Raw genomic sequence first — 22,537 nt, 5'->3', positions numbered from 1 at the left:
GATATTCTTATAAGTGTGTCTTGAAGCATTAGTTAAGTATCCACATACATATAAAATCAACTGTATGCATACATATATATGTACCAGCAGTGACATCACTTAACAAGCACTTCAGACACGGCTCGTACATAGCACTCCCTCCTTTACTTTAAGCTATTCATCAAATCCATAAGTGCTTATGAACAAACATATGTTTTGCATGTTGGAACGGAAACGTTTTCAGTCACCAAAATCAAATCAGTAATACACACGAACCCATACAAATAATACAGGCTGAAGTACTCTTGGACATGTGTTTTCATGTTGTCAATACTTCGCATGCCTGTCAGATTATACAAAGGTCAGATAGTGTGACTAATAGCGTTTATCTTTTCGGGTGGGAATATAACATATAATATGTATTGGAAAATATACATGGTATATACATATGCATACAAGAAGTAGCTAGCATTTTGCAAGAAAAATTAACATTCTTTTAAGACTTTATTGCGGACAAAATCAATAAGAATCGAAAGAAAAGAATCTTTGACAGTCTAGTCTCTTTAAGATTCCTTTTGAAAAGAAAACGAGCTTTACGTGCTGCTGATAGCTCTTTCAGCTTCACCAAAGCTATAATACCCTTCAAACGTGCCTTTCTTATATACATACGTAGCATACTATAAAAGAGAATAAAAGGTCTTTATCTTGATTTTGATTGGACAGTTTTTATGCCAGTGACATGCTATACTAGTTAGTATTGCGATCGAAAAAAATTGTTCGGAGATTGTAGCGCAGCCGATGCTTGGGAAGAAAAGGTCGTGCAAATTCTCAGATCGAATTCTCAAAAGCTGAGTGTCTAGTTTATGTAACAAGTGGCGCAAAAATTACCTTCAGATGTTTTTTGGATAATGAAAAACTTTTTTAAAAACTGAAAAACTTTGCTTCTGCTTGTGGATTATTTTTATTTGGTCCTTTAAATTTTTTTACATCAAGTCCAGAATATGATATCATGTAAATGCCCGCCGCCACAGTTGATTGTCATTTGAGCCCTTTTCATGGCATTTTTCAACACTTTGGCCAGAACTTCCGGCGATAGGTCCTCATATTCTTGACGGATATTGTCTTTAAGAGCTGCAAGAGTCTGAGGCTTGTTGACGTAAACCCCCGACTTCAAAAAGCCCCACAAAAAGAAGTCTAGAGCGGTCAAATCAGGCGATCTTGCTAGTCAGTGCAAATCGCCAAAACATGAGATTAGGCGCCCGGGAAATGCAACGCAGTGTAGCGTACCATGGTTTACTTACGTGTATTTCGCATGTGTTTACTACACAAACGTCAAAAGAGAACTGACATTAGATGTCAATTGCAAAATTTATAGCATCTTCTGATCATCTTTTGACTTTTGCGCCACCCTGTATATACAGTCACTCGGGCAGGCGGACTCATCATGCTAATCGTTTAAATATGTTTAGACATCTATATCGAGGCTCAGTCACGATAATTTTTTCTCGATGAATACTCTTGGGCAGCGGCATATAGATATAAATTGGAAGATAGCAACTTTATATATATGAACTACACAATTTAGTTTTATCGCTGAATTGTTATGTGGATTTGTGTTTGTCGATCTAAGGAGAAAGCGATATAAAAGTGGATGGTAGATCGACTATATCCGCATAAGCGCTGATATTTCACTCCTCCAACTTTTCGATAGCCTTTTTGCAGTACAATTTGTTCTGTGCTTCAGAATAGGTCACCTCTTCATTCAAAGAAAATTTCTTTCTTTGACCATTCTTTTGAGATCCGAGAACAGGAAATAGTCTCTGTTGGCCAGATCTGAAAAAGACGGTATATACGGAAGGCTTTCGAAGCTCAATTCATGGATTTTTTTCATCGATTTCACTGACTTGTGTCACGGTATATTATCTTGCTTAAACAGCGCATTATTTTTCTTTGAATGCACCGCTTTTCACGATTTCGTCCTTCAAACGGTTCAAGAAGAATAGTCGCTGTTGATGGTAATCAAGGTAATGAATAAAAATTACTCCATGCGCATCCTAAAATATAGATGCCATGACCTTGCCAGCTGACTGTTGCGTCACTTTACGTTCATCCAAAAAATTTTTTGTGGACCTTTTTGATGTTTTCGTCGGTAACAATCACTTTTGGGCGACCACTGCGTTCACCATTTTCGTTGCTCATTTCACAACGTCTAAACTTAGCATATCAATCCTTGATGGTTGGCTACCCTGGGGCAACGTCCGGGAACACGTCTTAAAGCTAAGCAAGGAGTTCTCCGCCAGCATTCTTAGAACACCTTTGAAGCCCAAAAAAGATAATGCGGACAGATTGTTATTGCTAGCTGAAATCAGTTCGGGTTTTATCAAATAATTTTGTTACATACTATATTGCAAATCATTAAATTTGCAAGATATTCTGCTCAAGTTAAATACATAAACTTTATTAACCACCCTAATGATGCGCATACCTGTTTTCCTGTTTGCATATTTTCATCTTCTTATTTGAATGGAAAATTTCCAAGCACAAAATTAAATTGATAAATTAACAAACTTGCCGTTATTATTAATTAAAAAAGCACTGCCAGTGAAGTATTTATTAATAAAACGTGCGTTTGCCCATTTCACTCACAATTTAAGTGGAGTACAAATTTAATGTTACACAGAAAAGTCAGAAATCTCTCAACAGCGCCCGGAAGGCATAAATTCCTACGCAGTCGCCCAGCAGAGTTGGAACAAAAGTAGAACAAAAGTTAGGAAAACAAAAGAGGAATAAAAAAAATTGAACTCGAATTGATTACACAACGCACCTCAAAACGCCTTCCACGAGTGCGAAGGCACACATATACACGCGCACATGTTCATAAGTCATATAACTGGACACATGTATATGTTGTATGTCATGTATATGTATGTATGTCATGTATATGTATGTATGTCATGTATATCTGTGTATATATGTCATATATATGTGTGTATGTATGTATGTATGCAGATATATTGTGAAAATGATAAATAAATCCGCACTTTATCTTTATAATTCCAGCCTTCAATCAGTCAAAGCGCGGCGCGATGTTGTGTTTGGTGCCGAAAATCCTCAACATACTGTTTGCCTATGCATATGTATGTGTGTACTCGTTTTTGACACAAATGCCATTTATGGTGCGTGCAGAGTTATACAATTAGAAGCATACCTCAATAAATATACATATATACGTAGTATGTACATATGGATATATCGATATGAGCATACATATACAGTAGGATGATGTGTTGGCCAGCATTTTCGAACCCGCTGATCAGTTGGTTATTGTTTTTTATACCCTCAAGTACGAAGCCACGAAACTTGTAGCAACCAAAAAAATATATATAAAGTACATATCGTCACCTAAAATGCAAAATAACAGATCACTTGTCATAAGTTTACAGGCGAAGTAAAAAACGTTATAATAGAAACCACCCATTTTGAAACAAAATTTTAGTTTTGGTTATAAAATGGTTATATATTGGTTATATATTGGTTATATGTTGGTTATATATTGGTTATATGTTAGTTATACATTGGTTATATGTTGGTTATATATTGGTTATATATTGGTTATATGTTGGTTATACATTGGTTACATATTGGTTATAGATATATGACAGCCGAAGCTGAAAATTTTATCAATAAAGAACTCACTTTCGATTTTTATACTCTCGCAACAATGTTGCTAACGAGAGTAATATAGTTTTGTTCACATAACGGTTGTTTGTAAGTCCTAAAACTAAAAGAGTCAGATATAGGGTTATATATACCAAAGTGATCAGGGCGACGAGTAGAGTCGAAATCCGGATGTCTTTCTGTCCGTCCGTCCGTGCAAGCTGTAACTTGAGTAAAAATTGAGATATCATGATGAAACTTGGTACACGTATTCCTTAGCTCCATAAGAAGGTTAAGTTCGAAGATGGGCAAAATCGGCCAACTGCCACGCCCACAAAATGGCGAAAACCGAAAATTTATAAAGTGTCATAACTAAGCCATAAATAAAGATATTAACGTGAAATTTGGCACAAAGGATCGCATTAGGGAGGGGCATATTTGGACGCAATTGTTTTGGAAAAGTGGGCGTGGCCCCGCCCCCTACTAAGTTTTTTGTACATATCTCGGAAACTACTATAGCTATGTCAACCAAAGTCTACAGAGTCATTTTCTTCAGGCATTTCCATATACGGTTCAAAAATGGAAGAAATCGGATAATAACCACGCCCACCTCCCATACAAAGGTTATGTTGAAAATCACTAAAAGTGCGTTGACCGACTAACAAAACACGTCAGAAACACTAAATTTTACGGAAGAAATTGCAGAAGGAAGCTGCACCCAGGCTTATTTTTTAAATTGGTCCACTTATGGACCAAAAACCATATCTCAGGAGCTACTAGACCGATTGCAATGAAATTCGGTACATAATATTTTCTTAACACCCTGATGACATGTACGAAATATGGGTGAAATCGGTTATTAACCACGCCTTCTTCCAATATAACGCTATTTTGAATTCCATCTGATGCCTTCTCTGTATAATATATATGTACATTAGGAACCAATAATGAAAGCGGAATAAAACTTTACACAAATACGGTATTTGAAAAAGACGTAAATGACGTATTATGAAATCTCGATTATCACTTTACCATGCGCGAGTATAAAATGTTCGGTGACACCCGAACTTAGCCCTTCCTTACTTGTTAATGATACGTTGTTTTGCATTTTAAGTGACGATATATAAATGAGTCGTTTTAGTTATGTCCGCCTGTCTGCCCGCCTGTATATACGCGCACTAGCCGCTCAGTTTTTGAGATATCGATCTGAAATTTTTTAAATGCTCTTTTCTACTCAATGAGCTGCTCATTTGTCGAAATTGCCGATATCGCACCACTGTAGTGTGTAGATGCCATGCAAACTGTGAGATCCTAATTAAGTTCTTGTATAAAAAACTTTTTTGTTTGACAAGTTATCTTCAAGAAATTTTCCACGAATTATTGTGTAAGATAACGCTACAATCTCCTAATATATTGTGCGGATCGGACTACTATAACATATAGCTGCCATACAAATTGACCGATCAAACTCAAGACAAAGCACCTTTCATGCCCTCTTGAACAATAATAAATGCACCTGTGCAGGGTATTACTTTAGTTACTTTAGTTTTTCTTGTTTCTTTAAACTTTTTCTTATATATTTTTTTTTGGTCTCTGCTATTTCATTTTCGTTGCGCATGCGTAGTTGCTTCTTGCACGTTGCCCAACACATACAGAATTTACTTGTAGATATTATAAATACTACTCCTAGCAAAGTGAAGAAGAAGTAGTTAAAAAGATAAAGAAAAATTTTTAAAAATAACAAACTCTCAATCTTAAGCACTTGACTCCACTAGTTTGACTGTTAGTTCAAAATCATAAATCATTCTATTTTTCAACGCTTGCCAGTAATGGGCGCATGCGCTATAGATATGTATGTAAATGTATATTTGATGCATGTACGTATATGTTATCTACATGTATACATATTTATGCATGATTTCTAATTTAGATTTCTAAGACCCATCAGCGCTTTTTATGCTTGTATATAACAGTATTTGTTTACTTTTTTTCAGCCAAGCTGTACAAACTACTCATACATTTTTCAAGTTTTTTGTTATTATTCAATATTTAATGTTTTTGTAAAAAGCATTTATTAAATAAATATTTGTTTCAAACAGTATTTTTCACTTTTCTTTACGCTTGTCTTCATATTCTTCTTTTGCTGGCATTCATATACAGCTTTCAGCTAGTTTGACTGCGAGACCTTCGGCACAAAATAAAAAAATTCGCAAATATTTTATGCACGAAAAATAATTTATATTCCTTCATTGTCAACTAGCCGCAAGTTCACACTTAACTTTATCTAACCTTGGTAATATTTACTGCTACAGAAAACAAAAATAAAATTAATCAGTTTTTACTTCAAATAAATTAACCAAAACTCCTAAACTTCATGCTCACCTCTACTTCGTGTGCTCAACAATATCGTGTCACATATCATCGAGTGGGTTTTCTGTTTTCACTTTATTTTATTTCATTTGCATTCCAGCAGCAGTCAAGCTATGCAGCTGCTTGACATGCCTGTCCGTCTTATCACCGCATGGCATGTAAATTGAACGAGCAAGGAGGAATGCATTCAAAGCGCAAACCCAAAAATCTGCAATGCGCGGAAGAAATAGCGAAAAAAAATCGCAAATTTCAAGACAGCGCAGTCAAGCACATCTCAATGCCGCTTTTGGTGGTGACTAACTGTTGACCTAGTGACCATTCGTTTGCTTGATTGGCTGTTACATTTTTGTGGTGACTTTGAGTTTGCTGACATTTTGAGCAGTAATTTCGTCTTGACTCGTTTCAGCAATTTGAGTCCTCACATTACAAATTTGAAAGCTTTTTTAATGCTTCGTACTTTTTAGCTTATTTTTTCGGATTTTGTGAGCATTCCTTTCTGCCTGATTACGACTGGTTAATGGGAAACGCAAGCAGTGGCGATACTTTAGTCCCAAAGCAATATAAAACATTGCTGATGACGGCAATTAACTGGTTAACTTATTCTATTTTTTTCTTTGGAATTCTGTTCCTTTTTGTCACTGAGCAATGTTTTGCTTTGAGCCGCTCAGTTTTAATGGCTTCTGAGCCGGTAGTCTGCAATATGTGACAAAAATAAAAGGAGGTCTCTTATAGAATTGCCCGGGAGCCGGGTTGCTTTTGTTGTGCTTATTTTACTTTAAACTATACCGCAGTTCTTGTGCTTCTACTTTTTCACTGGCGTAGACACCGCTTACGCGGTTATAACCGAGTTCGCAACAGCGTGCCAGTCGTTTCTTCTTTTCGGAATTTGGCGCCATATCGAGATACCAGGTGCAGCCACGTCCATCTCCACCTGATTTCTCCAACGGAATGGAGGTCTTCCTCTTTCTCTGCTTCACCCGGCGGGTACTGCGTCGAATACTTTCAGAGCTGGAGTGTTTTCATCCATACGGACGATATGACTACGCTGTCTTTTTTTTCGCTGAACTTGGTCAATGTCATCATATAACTCGTAAATCTCATCGTTCCAGTGAATGCGATATTCTTATTTGTCAATGCACAAAGGACCAGGTTCCGCAGAACATTTCTATCGAAAACTCGTAACGGCGACTCATCAAATGTTGTCATAGTGCCTGTGCACAATATAGCAGGACGGGAGTAATGAGTGACTTATAGAGTTTGGTCTTTGTTCATCGAGAGAGGACTTTACATCTCAATTGCCTACTCAGTTCGAAGTAGCACCTGTTGGCATAAGTTCTGCGTTGGATTTCTAGGCTGATATTGTTGTTGGTGTTAATACTGTTTCCAAGACAGACGAAATTATCTACGACTTCGAAGTTATGACTGTCAACAGTGACGTAGGAGCCTAGTCCCGAGAGCGACGACTGGCTGTTTGATGACGGGAAATATTTCGTCTTGCCCTCGTTCACAACCAGACCCATACGCTTTGTTTCCTTAACAAGTGTGGAGAAACCTAAACTAACGGTGCGATCCTTGACGCGTTTAACGTCTTCGAAAGGGGTATCTCTTAACCGAGACTGTTGTTTTCTTTTCATTGGGGGCGTTTTTTACGTGGCGGGTCCAAAGCCCAGCGCACAATCCTGGAGAGGGATGGTTCGCCTTCTCACTTTAGCTCGCCCCGCGAATATTCTCGCTAGCTACCATTCCATCAATGGTCTGTAGACTAGGAACGCCATTTAACGACTACTGTAGAAGCTGTCAAGAGGTACAAGAAGAAAAGGCTATTAAATATCTGGTAGGCGACTCTTCCTTTAAAGAGCCTTAATATAGTAAGAGAATTGCAAATAACTGTCGAGGGTTCCTAGACAACGTCTCGGAGCTTGCTCATTTAAACTTTTGGTATTGATGAACTTCATCGGAAGAAGTAAATCACTGTAATTCCGTTATACATATCTGAAACTAATGTCAATTCTAACTGTTACCTTCTACAATTTCTTTCTGGTTAAAATACTCTTTATTGACATCAAAACTTTCCTACTGTGATCTTTCGTTTTACACATGTCTGCATATGGTTTCTTGGCATGAAGATACCGTTGTGATTAGTGGCATTAATTTTCATAACATTCAACAAGCTACCAACATTCACACATACACCTTTGTTCATATTGGTTTTGCGCTTTAAAGTAAAGTTATTCAGGGATATTTATCATTTATGCCTGTCTAAGCACACCCACACTTGATCAACATCATAATGCTACAGTCATTCATAATAATTTCCATATACACACATATGTATAAACATATCACTTACACAAGATATGTTTATACATATGTCTATAACCTATAAATATACTAGGTATGCCACAGAAGCTGTGAAGTTAATATTTTCTCGCCTGAGTAGTTCTTGGAATCTAATGTTGGTTTACGGTGATGGTCTGCAATTGAGTGAGAGCAGTAGGTGAAGTGCATATGTAAATATATAAAAACCGTGAATACTCGTACTATGTATCTTATATAAATGTGCATTAGAATACTTACCAGCATAACTGCTTGAGTCTGTATGCATGTATGTGTGTATGTATGTGAAGTTGGCTTTACCTGCAGATATGCGCTTCGAAACCCAAGCTCACCATTTAAAGCGAATGTAACCCAATCCCGACGCATAACTGGCATACACTCTCACACAATAACAACAACATTAATTGGGTACTCATATTGAGCTTAGCTTAGCTGAAAATTTTATTTTAAATTAAAGCGGATAGCCAATATCGACTCCACTCACTCCAGCTTGAGTCGACTCACTCATCTTGCTGATAGGATTTTTGACCGAATTCGCTTTTGCTCAGCGGTATGTTTATGTCCTTATTTTCCAAAAATTTTCTAATATTCCATTTTTTCCATCGGCGTCAAAACAATTCCACTGTTTCGCGCTTAAATGAACACAAACAAGCATTAGTTCAATACATTGCCACAAGTTATGCCACACATGCCACACGCAGCTGTTTGCTGACACCTTTTGCTGACTTACTGCTCACTTTCTAGCTTTTCGTTTCCATTATTTGTTATTGTTGTTGCCTTAACCTTAACACTTAGCCATTTACTTAGTAGCACCGCTATATTTTTTCACATTTTTCTTTATCAATCGTCAAGAGACATTTTTAGAGTGATTGACAAATTGTGTGGGATCAAACGTAAACAATTTTTTTTACAGCCAAATGTTCATACAATATTGAATGTATGCTGTAACCACCAATGCCTATAGTTGTCTCTATCTCACGATAGGTCACATGACGAGCTTGCCATATCAGTTCGCTCACAGTTTCATTAGTTTTCAGAACAACAACTGATCTTGGACGACTTTTACGAAATTTGTTTTGAAATAATCTACAACCTCACTACCATATCATCGATAATCCTGGTCCTTTATGAAGCTTCGTTACCGAAAATGTAACTTTTTCTCCCAAGATATAGTATTTTAGACTTAATAAGAAGTTGTGAGTTTTGATTCGAACACTTTAGTCAAAAGTCAGATATTAGCTAAGTTGCTTCTACCCATGGGTCTCGAATCGAATTAGCTTTTCCCGGAGCATCGTCTTCCATACGTACGACATAACCTAACTAGCCCATTCGTTAGCTTAACTAACTTACATCTGTATCCGTTGGTGTAGAGTACATACAGCTCATTGCATCATCTTCGGAACTCATTGTTCTCGTGGATGTCTTAAAAAATCTTGCAGCACTAAGTGTTTTCTTATCTCGGATCGTCATCATCCACATTTCTGCGCAGTATAATAGAACTGGATTGAGAAAAGACTTATAGAGCGTGCTTTTTGTTCGTCAAATGCGGGATCTGCTTCTTAATATCTTATGGATCCCAAAATAACATCCGTTTTGGCAAAAATTATTCTACGCTTGATATTCAGACTTAGATTATTCGTAGTATTAAGACAATGTCGTAACTTTTTTAAACTTGTAGCTGCCAGCAGTGACGTAATTCCATTCCGTCTCAGATGGTCCATCCATTGAGTCCAATTTTCAATGACTCGATCAAGCTTTTCGAATGGTAAGTGGCGAATGACACGCCTAATGTTTTACTCCAAAGCCTGAATGGAAACGGGATTGTCCGCATAGGCTTTAGACCTTACATGTACCTAATTGTGTTATATCACACGATCTTGATGGTCAATCGACCGGCCCAAGACATGAAATTATTTACTCTCCGAAGTGTTCTCTCAATAAATCCACGGTAACGGTCGCCATTGACAGTTACGTTCTCACCGGCATCATTTCTGAAGAAACATGAACTCCACTGACCCAAAAACCACACCAAACTGGTGTTTTTTCTGGATGAACTCATGGCATCTCATGAGTCTCTTCAGATTGCTCTTTGCCCAAATGCGGCAATCGAGCTTGTTTACTTACCCAATGAAAATGGGGCTCATCGCTGAACAAAACGTGGCTCGAAAACGTCGGATTTTCTTGGAACTTTCCAAGGTCCATAGAGCGAAGTGATGTCGCTTGGGAAGGTCGAGCGGCTTCAGTTCTATACATAAGCTGTATTTTATACGCTTTCTATTTAAGATCTCTACGTTAAATGCGCCAAGTCGTTCCAAACGTCAGTCCAAGTTGCTGGGAACGGCGCCGAATATATACAATATATGCGAACTAGGCCACTAGAACACGTTCTCTTCTCTTCGAAAAGGTGCTGACTTTTTGGAACCGCCGATATCAGAGCACTATAGCAAATAAGTGAAAAACAAACAAAATTATCAAAATCAAGTTCTTATAAGACATTTTTTTTTCTTTGAGGAGCTATTGTCACGAAATTTGGCATGGATTATTTTTCTAGCTACCAAACAAACTGACAGAACAAAATGAGGTACTTTTATGAACAACTTTTTTATTAGACAAGAATTCTTCACAAAATTTGGCATAGATTACAAGAAAAGGCGACGCTACAGTCTAAGAATAAATAAATGAAACTTTCTAAAATTCCATTTAGACCCATTGTATATGGAAATATGTGTTTAGAATTAGATAAAAAATATTTTAAACAAACCAGTAAATATATATTGCTGCCTACAAATAACCCACATACATAGGTCACTCGTTAAAATTAGTGTCAATTTTACACTCTGAGCAATCTTTCGTTTAGTGTCAAATATATTATTTGTCTTTGACAAAGCCCTTTGTGGGCATAACAATGGGAATGTTTTAGCGCTAGCATGGCGCAGCATACCTAGGCTAAGGTGAGCGGCATGGCATTTGCATAAATCAAATATTTCAGTTATGCCTAATTTATGGACTTAAATCAAATGCTTAAACACATTTGAGGCGAGAAGATTGTAATCTTAACAAAATACACGCAGCAACAGAAAAAACAATCACATACATACATGCCGTAGAGACATATGAGTATACATTTACAACAACAAGTGTGTGTTTAATTTATTACATGTTTACTAAACACACATTAGAAATTTACTTCCAATGGTGTCACGAAGTTTCTTCCATTCAAATTTATGTAAATCTATGTAGTATCTACGAGCACACAAATGTGTATGTATACTATGAGCAAGAAATTTAGAAGTTGGCTGCCCAAAATTTTCCGAAAACAAAAACGAGTGATTTATGCCACATTATGTTGCATTTTAATACATAATTTTGTATGTACATAAGTAGTTATATACAAAACTCACGCCATGAAAAATCACATACGCCCACATTAACAGGTGAGTTAAAAACACAAAAAAAACCAACCGTCAAAAGGCTTGTTAATTTTTTCTCACTTTTTAAAATGCGTTGGCGTTTGCTGTTTTTTGTGTATTTTTTTACTTTTTAATTTTTAACTACAGTTACTTTGTTCTACCTATTAGCGCTTTGTTCCATCAGCATTTGATTAATGGGCCTGTCTGGTAGTCGTAGATCGCAATCAGCAACGCACATTTGCGAAGCCATTGAATGACTTATACATTAGTAAGTCAATTTGTGGTGTCAGACCCTGAAGTTCAGAAAACTGCGTAAACGAAAAGTGATACGCGAGCACAAAACTTTAGTATAGAACCTGAAATATACGCATAGCATGAGAAAAAACGTTATATTAACTATATATCAGGTATACAGGGTGCTTCAGAAAACCTACATTAATGTAGCCACTGCCAAAGCTGGGTTGGTACCGTCGGTATATAGTATATCGTTACCAAAAGTTCAAAATAACGAAAAGGGGTATTTTTTTTTTTTTTTTGGTTGATTGCTGTTTTGTTTCGGGCTCAGACGCATAGATCCATGATTCGTCACCTGTGACGATCTTATAAACGTCTTTTGAAGCACCGCGATCGTATTTTTTCAGCACTTCTTTACACCAATTCACACGAGCCTTTTTTTGAGCGTTTGTCAAATTGTGCGGGATCCAACGAGAACAACCCTTTTTTATGGCCAGGTGTTCATGCAATATCGAATGTATGCTGGTGGGAGAAATGCATAGGCATGCCTCTATCTGAAGGTATGTTACATGACGGTCTTGCGTTATCAGTTCACGTACGGCATCGATGTTTTCTGGCACAACGGCTGTTTTTGGACGACCTTCACGGAATTCGTCTTTGAGCGAGCGTCGGCCACGATTAAATTCGTTGTACAAGTTTTTCACAGTGCTACAGGATGGTGCTTCATAGCCATACAAAGATTTTAGTTCATCGATGTACTCTTGTCGTGATAATCCACGTCGAAAGTTGTGAAAAATCATCGCACGAAAATGTTCACGAGTTAATTCCATTTTTTGGCCGAGATGAATTTTTTAATTCCCTGTAAATGAAACAATTCACAATTAAATGACAAAACGTTCTGAGTGATGTTATGCTAAAAAATGTCAAACTTTCCAATGGAAATGTCAGATTGCACCTGGCAACACTTAGTGTTTCCCTAGGCCAGAATATACATATGTATATAGCAGCCCTCGTAAAACCACTCATAAAAACAAAATTTGAATTTTGGTTATATAAGGGCTATATATTAATTACATAATGGTTATATCTTACAGCGGAAGCTGAAAATTTTGTGCTGCCTATATGTAATATGATTTAGTAAATCATAAGTAATAAAAAACTCAATTTCGATATTTGCGATACGTTGCTTTGCATTTTAGATGACCATATCATATATAACATTGCCTACAATTACGCGTTTAATAAATATCAATATATACGAGTAGTTGTTGTACTGAGTTCCGATAGAAATGAACGTATTGGAAATGGCTGATATCATAGTCTGGTTCTTGAATGACACTAAAAACGTCTCACCGACTTTTCTCGTGTGGTCTCCATACTATGCTTCGTCGTTTTTAATTTCATATATGAAGCTAAATCCCTCCTTACAACCAATCAAATCATTTTGAACTGTATCCACGTTTTTAACACGCGACAGTTCGTAATTGTTTTCAAGATTTTTTTTAGTCCTCCAAACTTCTGCTATTTATATTCAGACTATTTTTGCTATTAAGATTAGGAATTTTGTTCTTGCCACTATTTACCTAATCCGTCTAGTGGAAGACTCCACGAGAAAGTTCACGAGTTAATTCCATTTTTTGTTCCTCTTTTAGTTGTAGATTTCAAGGTAAAAGAAGCGATATACGGGCTCAAAAATATGACGTAGTAAGTGTATTATTATAAGCCTAAAAATACCCTCGTTATTGGTGTGAGGCAATTCTGGGCTTGTCAACTATTCAAACTATTTTCCACAGCATTATATTGAAGAAATATTTTTGAATTTCTTGAAATTCATTAACACTTATTCAGTTCAGGATCTTTAACTCCTCCGTTATATTACATTCAATAAACTTAGGGATGGACCTCACGACTTTCGATCTTAGACCAAGTAAACCCCTGGGTAGCCAAAGAACATCCTTTTGAAGTCGAGCTAAAGTGAGAAGGCGAACCATCCCTCACCCTCGGGTTGCACGCTGGGTTAGGGTAAAAAATACCCATGATCATGGCAAACGCATTAAGGATTACGATTTAAGGGCATGCACCTGGAATGCCCGGACCCTTAATTAGGAAAGTGCCGCTGCTCAGCTGGTTGATGTCTTCGTAAAAATAAAGCCTGACATGCGATGGACGGGACAAGGACTGAGACGAGTAGGTCTTTGCGCCATTTACTACAGTGCCCATATAAAGGAGCGAAAGTGATTAGTGATGGAAGAGAGACTCCGTCGCCAAGTCCTGGGACTTACCCCGGTGGATGAACATCTAGCCACAATCCGCATCAAAGCGAAATTATTTAGCATATCGCTGATTAGCGCCCACGATATCAAAATCGTTCTTGGCGACTTTAACGTCAGGGTGGGCAAAGAAGTAATCCTTGACATCCTCAAATGGGTTGAAGCTGTTCGACTTCGCGGGGCTCGAAATATGGTTATCTGTAGTACTAGATCCAGCTTAGAAAAATGCATCAAGTTACCTGGCTGTCTCCGAAGCAAAAAGCCACCAAGCAGATCGATCATGTTGTGATAGACGGAAGACATGTCTCCAGTGTTTTAAACGTGCGTAGGCTCCGAGGTCCTAACATCGACTGGGGCTGCTATCTTGTTGCAGCCAAGATGCGGACCCGCCTCTGTGCAGCAAAAAACGCACGCCAACAAACAAAACACAGCAGACAGCCGAACGATTTCCACTCGACTTGCACTCATGTCCTCTGAGAGCACTCGTCAACAACTAGGTATAAGGGAACTGTGGGACGGCAGTTCAAACTCCATACGTACAGCTGCAAAAGAAACCACTGGTTTTCCTATATCATTACTGACAATCATAACTTTGAAGTTGTAGATAATTTCGTCTATCTTGGAACCAGCATCAAATATACCGACAATATTAGCCTTAAAATCCATCACAGAAGCACTCTGGTCAATAACGATACAAAACACTCTTTTCTCGACGATACAAAACCAAACTCTACAAGTCACTCATTATTCCCTTCCTATACTATAAATTGTGCAGAAGCATCCAAACTTCTGGACATCCAATGAGACGGCTCTAGGAGCTTTCGAGAGACAGATTTTGTGAAAGTGTATGATTTTTTGAAGATTGTCATCGGCGAATATCGTAGGCAATGACCTGTACGAGTTACACGACGATATTGACATAGTTCAACGAATAAAAAGACAGCGGCTACACCGCATAGGTCATGTCTTTCAAATGGATGAAAGCACTCCCGCTTTGACAGTGTTCGATGCAGTATATGCTGATGAAAGAAGAAAAAAAAATTTCGAAGTCAATAGATTGGATCATTTATATAAACCCTCTCGTTTCACAATCTTGCTTAATCTCACCAAATCCTTGTTCATTTATTTTTTTATGAAATTTAACTTTAATCTTTTCAACCCATTTTGCTTTAACTGTCTAAAGACAAACAAAAATAATATAGTATTATAGTTGTAAAACACTCGGTGTACCAGCTGTTGATGATTATACAGTTATGGTTGTGTTTCAAGTAACTCAAACGACCTCGGCTTTTGTTTAAACAAGTGAAAAGAAGTTGATATTAATGTGATACAAAAGTTTGATTAAAAACACACGCCTATATACATATATGCAGATGTTACGTAATACAAGAATCTACTATTAGTACAATACAAATCAAACAACCAAAAGAATTGAAGGTTAATTTAATACCTCGCTTGTGGATTTGCTTACTAGCGCATGTTTTGACAGCACTATTACTTGGGTTACCTTTTAAATTTCGGGATTAAGGAATCCAAGTGTTGCAATCTGGCAACTCATAATTTTATCACAAAGTTAGGCATTTTTGGCGTTACACATACTAAGAAGGTTTTAACATACATGAGTTTGTTTACAGTAACTCAAAATGTTCTTCTCGTCCACCAAAAAATTAAATTAAGTCAGGAACATTTTGGCGCCGATATTTTTTTTACTACTTTCGTTGTGAATTAGCGCAGTAACACTGCATTGATGAACTTCATTAAATTTTTGGCGATGAAGCTCATTCAAGAATCAGTGATTTTTGATGGTATGCTGAATCCAAGCAAGGTCTTAGATCAGCCCAAGACGAATTTCGTGAAGGCCACCTTTGTTCACGTTGGATCGCTCAAAACAAGGCTCCTGTCGAATAGTCGAAAGAAATGTTAACAAATATAGTAGCAGTGCTTCGAAACGCGTCTATGACAACATGATAGGTGAGGATTTACGTATGAGCAGTCGACTATACATTGTTTATTCTTCATTGCGAGTGAGATTATTAAGAATTTCTTGGAGATCTTACTATGATTGTACGAGTTTTTCTTCCAATATTATATAACCTGTAACAATGATGTAGAAGGCCTTGCGATTTCGTCGTAATTGGGATATGTTTAGGTCAGATTAGATGGCTGATCTAGAGAGATCGCACGTAGACTACTATGTTTAGTCTTTTGTGAAGCCATAGGAAAGAAGAAGTCTTGTATACGAACTTATAAATTCGCAAAACGGTCAGTAACCAATACAAATTTGGACTGGTCATCTCCATTCTCGCCTTTCGTTGAGATGTCTGAAGGTATGCGCTCACAAGTGTTTAAGTCTTGACCTCCCAATTGCGGGACAGTCAAAACGGAAGTGTTGAATTGTTTACACCTCGTCTTCTTCCATACAACTTCTACAGATGGCGTCTGGGAAGATTTCCAGCCTTACAGCAGGGACGCCAATAGGGCAATGGCCTGTTAAAATCCCCATAACTAGAGAGAGACTAACATTACTGAGGGCAAAGAGATCACTACATCTCTTGCCATCGATCTGGGATCAAAAAGCTTTTACGACTACGCATGTCCCGATGGAGGCCCAGCGCTAACTAAGCTTCCGCAAAGCCCAGCTATCTAGTAGTAGAACACAAGAGGATCCGAGACCACCTACCCGCTCCCATTCAACCGACAGCGATTAGAGGGTGCCAATCCTTGCTAACTCATCAGCTTTACAATTTCCTGCGATTTTGCTGTGGCCCTGGCACCCATACCAGTTTTGCCACAAATACACTCGATGCTATTGAAAGCGAGGTTAGCAACTCGTTGACCAACCCTGAACGAACTGTTAATGAGTTCAAAGCTAGTATCGCCGCCCTGCTTTCGCAGTGATTGGTCAAATGATTGGGATATGTAGAAGTAACGGATTTAGAATTATACCAAATTATCTTGTTCGTACATACAAAGTGCCAAGGTACATATTACTTTGCTGATATTTTTTGTATTACTTTCAAGAGAATTTGCCGCTTTGGCCACTCTGAGGAGCTACAAGTCTCGTATCCACTTTAGTTCCAAATTTCAGATGTTACTTGGAAGCAAATTAATATTTTTTTGATTATAATAAAACTTTAGTGATTAAAATTAATTTCATTTGCGGGATCACTCAATTAAACAAAAATATTCGCACAGAAATTCGAAAGTAAGTCAGTAAAAATTAAACTCGTCCTTTCCAAAATCTTTATTATCACAAATTATCCAATCGCTTTATAGGAGACACATACTAATTTCTTACACAAGCAGCTTTGCAGCCTGATTTTCTTACAAAATTATTGCCATTTCCACCGCAGCCGCCATAGTAGAATTGCTTACAAGCATTCGAAGTGGAATCGTAATAGTAGCGACGCAACAAAGCGCGACAATGGCCAACTAGACGCGGCTGAGAACAAACTGAAAATAATACAATCATTCCATTTAAAGATCTTCTTATCGCACTGAAGTCAATATTTTTTGATTATTTATATTTAAAATATCTTCTTACCAGCTCTTTGTTTTTGTGCATTCACTGCCAGAAAAGTCATAAGTACCACGAAGCAGAAAACGCCTAAAATCGCACGGCTAATAGACATATTTTAACTGTTTTTAATTATCGGCTGTATCTTAGAGCTGCAGTTGTGACTTCGCTGAAGCAGTTGTTCAATTACTGACTGTTAATAAAATATTATTCTTTAATAAATATTTTTCAATTCGGGTCTTCATTAAAACTGTTCATGTACATATGTATTTATGCAGCTGTTACAACTTGTATAAAAATCCATAATGCGCAGAGGCTCATATTTATTCAAGGCAATTTAAACAATTCTATATTCGCCTCTGTGTGCGTTTCTTTGTGCAAAAGAGCTATATATACAGGCAAATGTATACGTAGGCCTAGTTGCCGCTTCTAAAAGCCCTACTTCCAGCAATAACAAAAAATATAAAAACAAGTAATAATGGGCGCATTGCGACCTAACCGTCTCACACAGAGTACAACCTGCTAAGAATTTGAGTGAATATTGCTATAAAGTCTAATCCAAAATATAATTATTTTTGTTCTTCTTAATTGACTAAAATACCACCTACGCGGTTATAGCAGAGTTTACAACAGCGCGCCATTCATCCTTCCTTTTCGCTGCTTGGCGCCAATTGGAAATTCCAAATGTAGCCGAGTTCTTCTCCATCTGGTCTTTCCAATGGAGTGGAGGGCTTCCTATGCTTCTCATGAAACTTCCGTAGAACCTTTCTCTTGAAAATTAGTAACTCCGATTCATCATATGTTGTCATCATCCATGCCTATACACCAAATAGCAGGACGGGGATGTTGAGTTGATGAAGAGTTTGGTCTTTGATCGTCGAGAGAGAACTTTACTTCTTAATTGATTACACAGTCAGAGTTATTCTACTTTGGATTTCGAGGCCGATTTTGTTATTGGTGTTAATATTGGTTTCAAGATAAATAAAATTATCTACGACTTCGAAGTTATGACTGTCAACAGTGTCATGGAAGCTTAGTCGCGAGTGCGACGACTATTTATTTGATGACAGGAGATATTTCGTCTTGCCCTCATTCACTATCAGACCAATTTACTTCATTTCTTTATTCAATCTGGAAAAAGCAGAACTAACGGCGCGGATGTTGTGGCCAAGGATATCAACATCATCGACGTACGCCAGCAGCTGCACACTCTTATAAAAGATTGTGCCTTTTCTATTCAGCTCTGCAGCTTGAATTATTTTCTCCAGGAGTAGATTGAAAAAGTAGCATCATTGAGAGTCGGCTTGTCTGGAAGCTCATTTGGTATGGAACGGCTCGGAGAGGTCTTTCCCGGTGAGGTCTTTCCCGATCCTGACGGAGCTTTTGTTGTTGCTCAACGTCAGTTTACACAGCCATATTAATTTTGCGGGGATACCAAATTCAGATATAACGGCATAAAGGCACCTATTTTTCGTGCTGTCAAAAGCACCTTTGAAATCGACGAAGAGGTGGTATGTGTCGATCCTCTTTGCATGGGTTTTTTCCAAGATTTGAGGAATGGTGAATATCTGTCAGTTGTGGATTTTCCAACCCTAATCCATCCGGCAATCTATCGGCCCCCGCCGCTTTGTTGTTCTTCAGACGGATTATTGCTATTCGAACTACTTCATGGTCGGGCAATGGAACATCCTATTTATCGTCATCTATTATGGAACCGTGTTCACCATCTCCTGGTGTTAAGCTTTCACTTCCATTTAGCAGGTTGGAGAAGTGTTCTCTCAATAATTTCAGTAGATCACCTATGCGGGTTCTTCAAGACTATGCACCGGAAACCTTCGGTTAGTCGCCGCACCTTATCGTAGAATTTTTGAGCATTACCCATGCCGGTAAGCTTGTCAAGGTCTTCGTACTCACTCATTTCGGCGTTTGAGATTTCCTCATGGAAAGACTTACGCCTGAATAACATGACAACTTCATTACGAATATTCACGTTCTGTAAAGAATGTGTTTCCCGCGCTTCGCTCAACTTATGGTCAACATAATCGGTCTACTGAGCGTACTACTCGCAACACCATTACACATATTGAGATCCAGCATTCATTATTGGATAATATTCGACCGAATAAACCATGTCCAGCAGCCGTAGCTGAGCGTGTACACAGAGATCATGAAGGGTCGATTCGTCGCCATTCGCCACAACTCGGACTGATGTTATCGAACGACTTGGCGCATTTTACGTCGAGATCTTAAATTGAAAGCGAACAAACCACAGCTTGGGCAAGAACTGAAGCCGTTCAACCTTCCCAAGTGACATTGCTTCGCTCTATGGGCACTTGAAAAGTTCCAAAAACATCCGACGATTTCAAGCCAAATTTTGTCCAGCGATGAGAGTTATTGAGAGGACCTTCGGTAAGCAGATAATTTCACGTTTTAGGTCGGTCGATTGGTCACCAAGATCGTGCGATATCACAACGTTATACTTTTTTCCTGTGGGGATATGTAAAGTCTAAACTCTATGCGGACAATCCCGCCAAGTTACCAGTCTAGTTTGAATATCGGAAGTATATAGTGAGCTGGTCGGGTCTAATAAATGGAATACACCCGGCTTTCAATCGGGAAAGAATTAACAATTCAACAGCAAACCTATTCGTATTTCAGGACTTATTATTTCCGAAATATTTTCCACCATTTCAACTACAGTACTGATTTTCAACTTTTTCTTTCTCAACTCTCTTGAAATGAACTTCCTCAACGCTTCCTCGTGCTGTTCATCCTTGCAAGTGCGTACACAATTTTCATTTACTTAGTAAATATCATTTATGTAATTATTATTATTTTTTTTGTTTTTTGTTTTATAAAATATCCACAACTTATTCATGAAATGCAACCAGCTGCAGCCCTCTTTGTTAAAATCAACAAAATATCTGTGTATACTTCATTGTTTTTAGCAGACAGAGCTCCAGCTGATGAGTCCGCGGTAAATAAATTTAGCATCTACTTAGCATACATACATATGTACATAATAATACCGAAAAGATTGCGCAATCAGCAGCGACAGGCATCTTTCGAACCGAACTCATTTGCAATCATTGCATTTTACTGTTCCGTTATGACACGCTATTACAAGAACACAACACACTGAAGTCCGAGTCTTCCGGAAAGTAGTCGGGCAGTCCAGCTGCATTTTTAATGGCATCGTCATATTCCTTTTTGCATAACACGGCGAAATCACGCTCGGCCGCTTTCGCCTTTTCCTGCTTTTTCTGACATTTTTTACACTCTTTGAGCAGCACCAGCAGTTTCTCTAAATCCCGCATTTCGCGTTTGCTCGTTTTTCGGGCAACGTTTCGAGCTGATAGCATGCGCTTTAGTGGCGGCGATGGTTTCTTCTCCTCTTCGACAATGAGTTCGTCCAGTATGCTATTCAATCGTTCCAATTTATCTAGTGTGCGATCCGTACGTAACGGTACACCCCAGTATTCTTCGAGCGCGTTGAATTGATAGTTCGTATCTGATTGTCGTTTATCAAATTCAATAGTTTTCGCCTTCAATTTATCCAACGCAGTTCTTCCGCTCATGCTTACTTTCTTCATTTGTACAGGAACCGTTTGTTTTTGTAAATTCGTTTCGAGCAAAAGATTTGGTTTTGCGATTTTCTCATCAACAACTGATTGCATTGTTCCGGCACGACTTTCGGGCTCCTGACTTATTTGACTGACTTTCGACTTTTCCTTACTCTGACGTTTTCGACCTTTGCGAACACTTTGACCACGTCTACCTTGTTTCATATCCTGTCCGCCACTGTCAAGACTTTTAATACTTTTTCTTCTCCCTTTTCTCTTCTCTTTTCGTCTTTGTCCTTTTTTAGGCCCATCTGATGTGACACTTTGTTGGCTCTTGCGACTTGATCTTCTTCGTGCTCGACCTCTTCGCTTGCCAGTACGACGTCTCTTTGCACTTTCGTCAATATCGGAAGTGGCACTTTGTTTGGATTTTAGTATTTTTTTTCGTTTAGTCAACTTACTGCTCTCTTCGCTAGCAACTACAGCTTCTAGTGGTGGCAATACGCTTTTAAGGCTATCGGTTATCTTCTGTTCATTTCGATTGCTACTTACGTCATGAAAAACACTTGTACCACTATGCGATTTCAGCACAATTTCACGTTCATTTTGCTCATTGGCCATTGTGGGCACAATGTTTTGCATTGCGTACGTTTCATGCAAAGGTCTCACTGTCGGCTCCCAGCTCATGCGCTGCTTCTTAATTATGGTAGCTAAATCCATGACCGCAGTGTGTCTTCTCTTAATATTCGCCTTGTGCATCCAACGTCTGGCATATTTACGCATTGCTGTATATTTCTTTACGATTTCAGGCATAAGTTCGAAGTAAATATCGGTACTTGGCTCACTTCCGCCCATTCTACGTAAGATTTGTAATTTATTGTAGTTTACTGGCGCAGTTTCTCCGCTCAAGCTGTGCTCGACCGCTGCACGTAAAACGTTATTACTTACGGCTTGTTTTAACTGCTCGCTATAGGTCGCCAAAGTCCGTTCTAATTCATCGAGTTTTTTCGTGCTCTGTTTATGTCTATATACTGCTTTCATCAGAACTGTCGTTCGATTTTTTATTTGCCTCTCTAAATGCTTTTGCTCGGCCCGAAGTGCATCATATTGTCGGCTGAGCTCTATAAATGCATTGATTTTCTCCTTTTTATCTTTTTCTTCCTTCCTTCTTTTGGTTATACGATTGATACTGGCATGAGT

The 22,537-nt window shown here is 38.2% G+C and overlaps 2 protein-coding genes across 4 annotated transcripts in view; one reads left to right on the top strand and one right to left on the bottom strand.

Moving 5' to 3' along the window:
- Window positions 1-22,537, top strand: part of LOC120767250 (F-box/LRR-repeat protein 7-like) — a 407,584-nt gene that overhangs the window by 374,576 nt on the left and 10,471 nt on the right. The window lies entirely within an intron of this gene.
- On the bottom strand, window positions 17,525-17,906 carry LOC120767316 (kunitz-type serine protease inhibitor HCRG2). Its single transcript, XM_040093252.1, has 2 exons — window positions 17,802-17,906; window positions 17,525-17,710 (listed from the first exon to the last, which is right to left on the bottom strand). Exons 1-2 carry the CDS (start codon window positions 17,887-17,889, stop codon window positions 17,544-17,546), a joined length of 255 nt encoding a protein of 84 aa, XP_039949186.1. The 5' UTR covers window positions 17,890-17,906; the 3' UTR covers window positions 17,525-17,543.

Source organism: Bactrocera tryoni, chromosome 1, assembly GCF_016617805.1.
Source record: "Bactrocera tryoni isolate S06 chromosome 1, CSIRO_BtryS06_freeze2, whole genome shotgun sequence".
NCBI classification, from domain to species: domain Eukaryota; kingdom Metazoa; phylum Arthropoda; class Insecta; order Diptera; family Tephritidae; genus Bactrocera; species Bactrocera tryoni.
The sequence above is the reverse complement of the archived record's forward strand: the minus strand, read 5'-3'. Positions and strand labels throughout refer to the sequence as shown.

Coding starts and splice junctions, on each gene's coding strand:
- LOC120767316 (XM_040093252.1), bottom strand. CDS start 17,889: ATGTCTATTAGCCGTGCGATTTTAGGCGTTTTCTGCTTCGTGGTACTT. Junction 17,711..17,801: donor TGCACAAAAACAAAGAGCTG/GTAAGAAGATAT, acceptor TATTATTTTCAG/TTTGTTCTCAGCCGCGTCTA.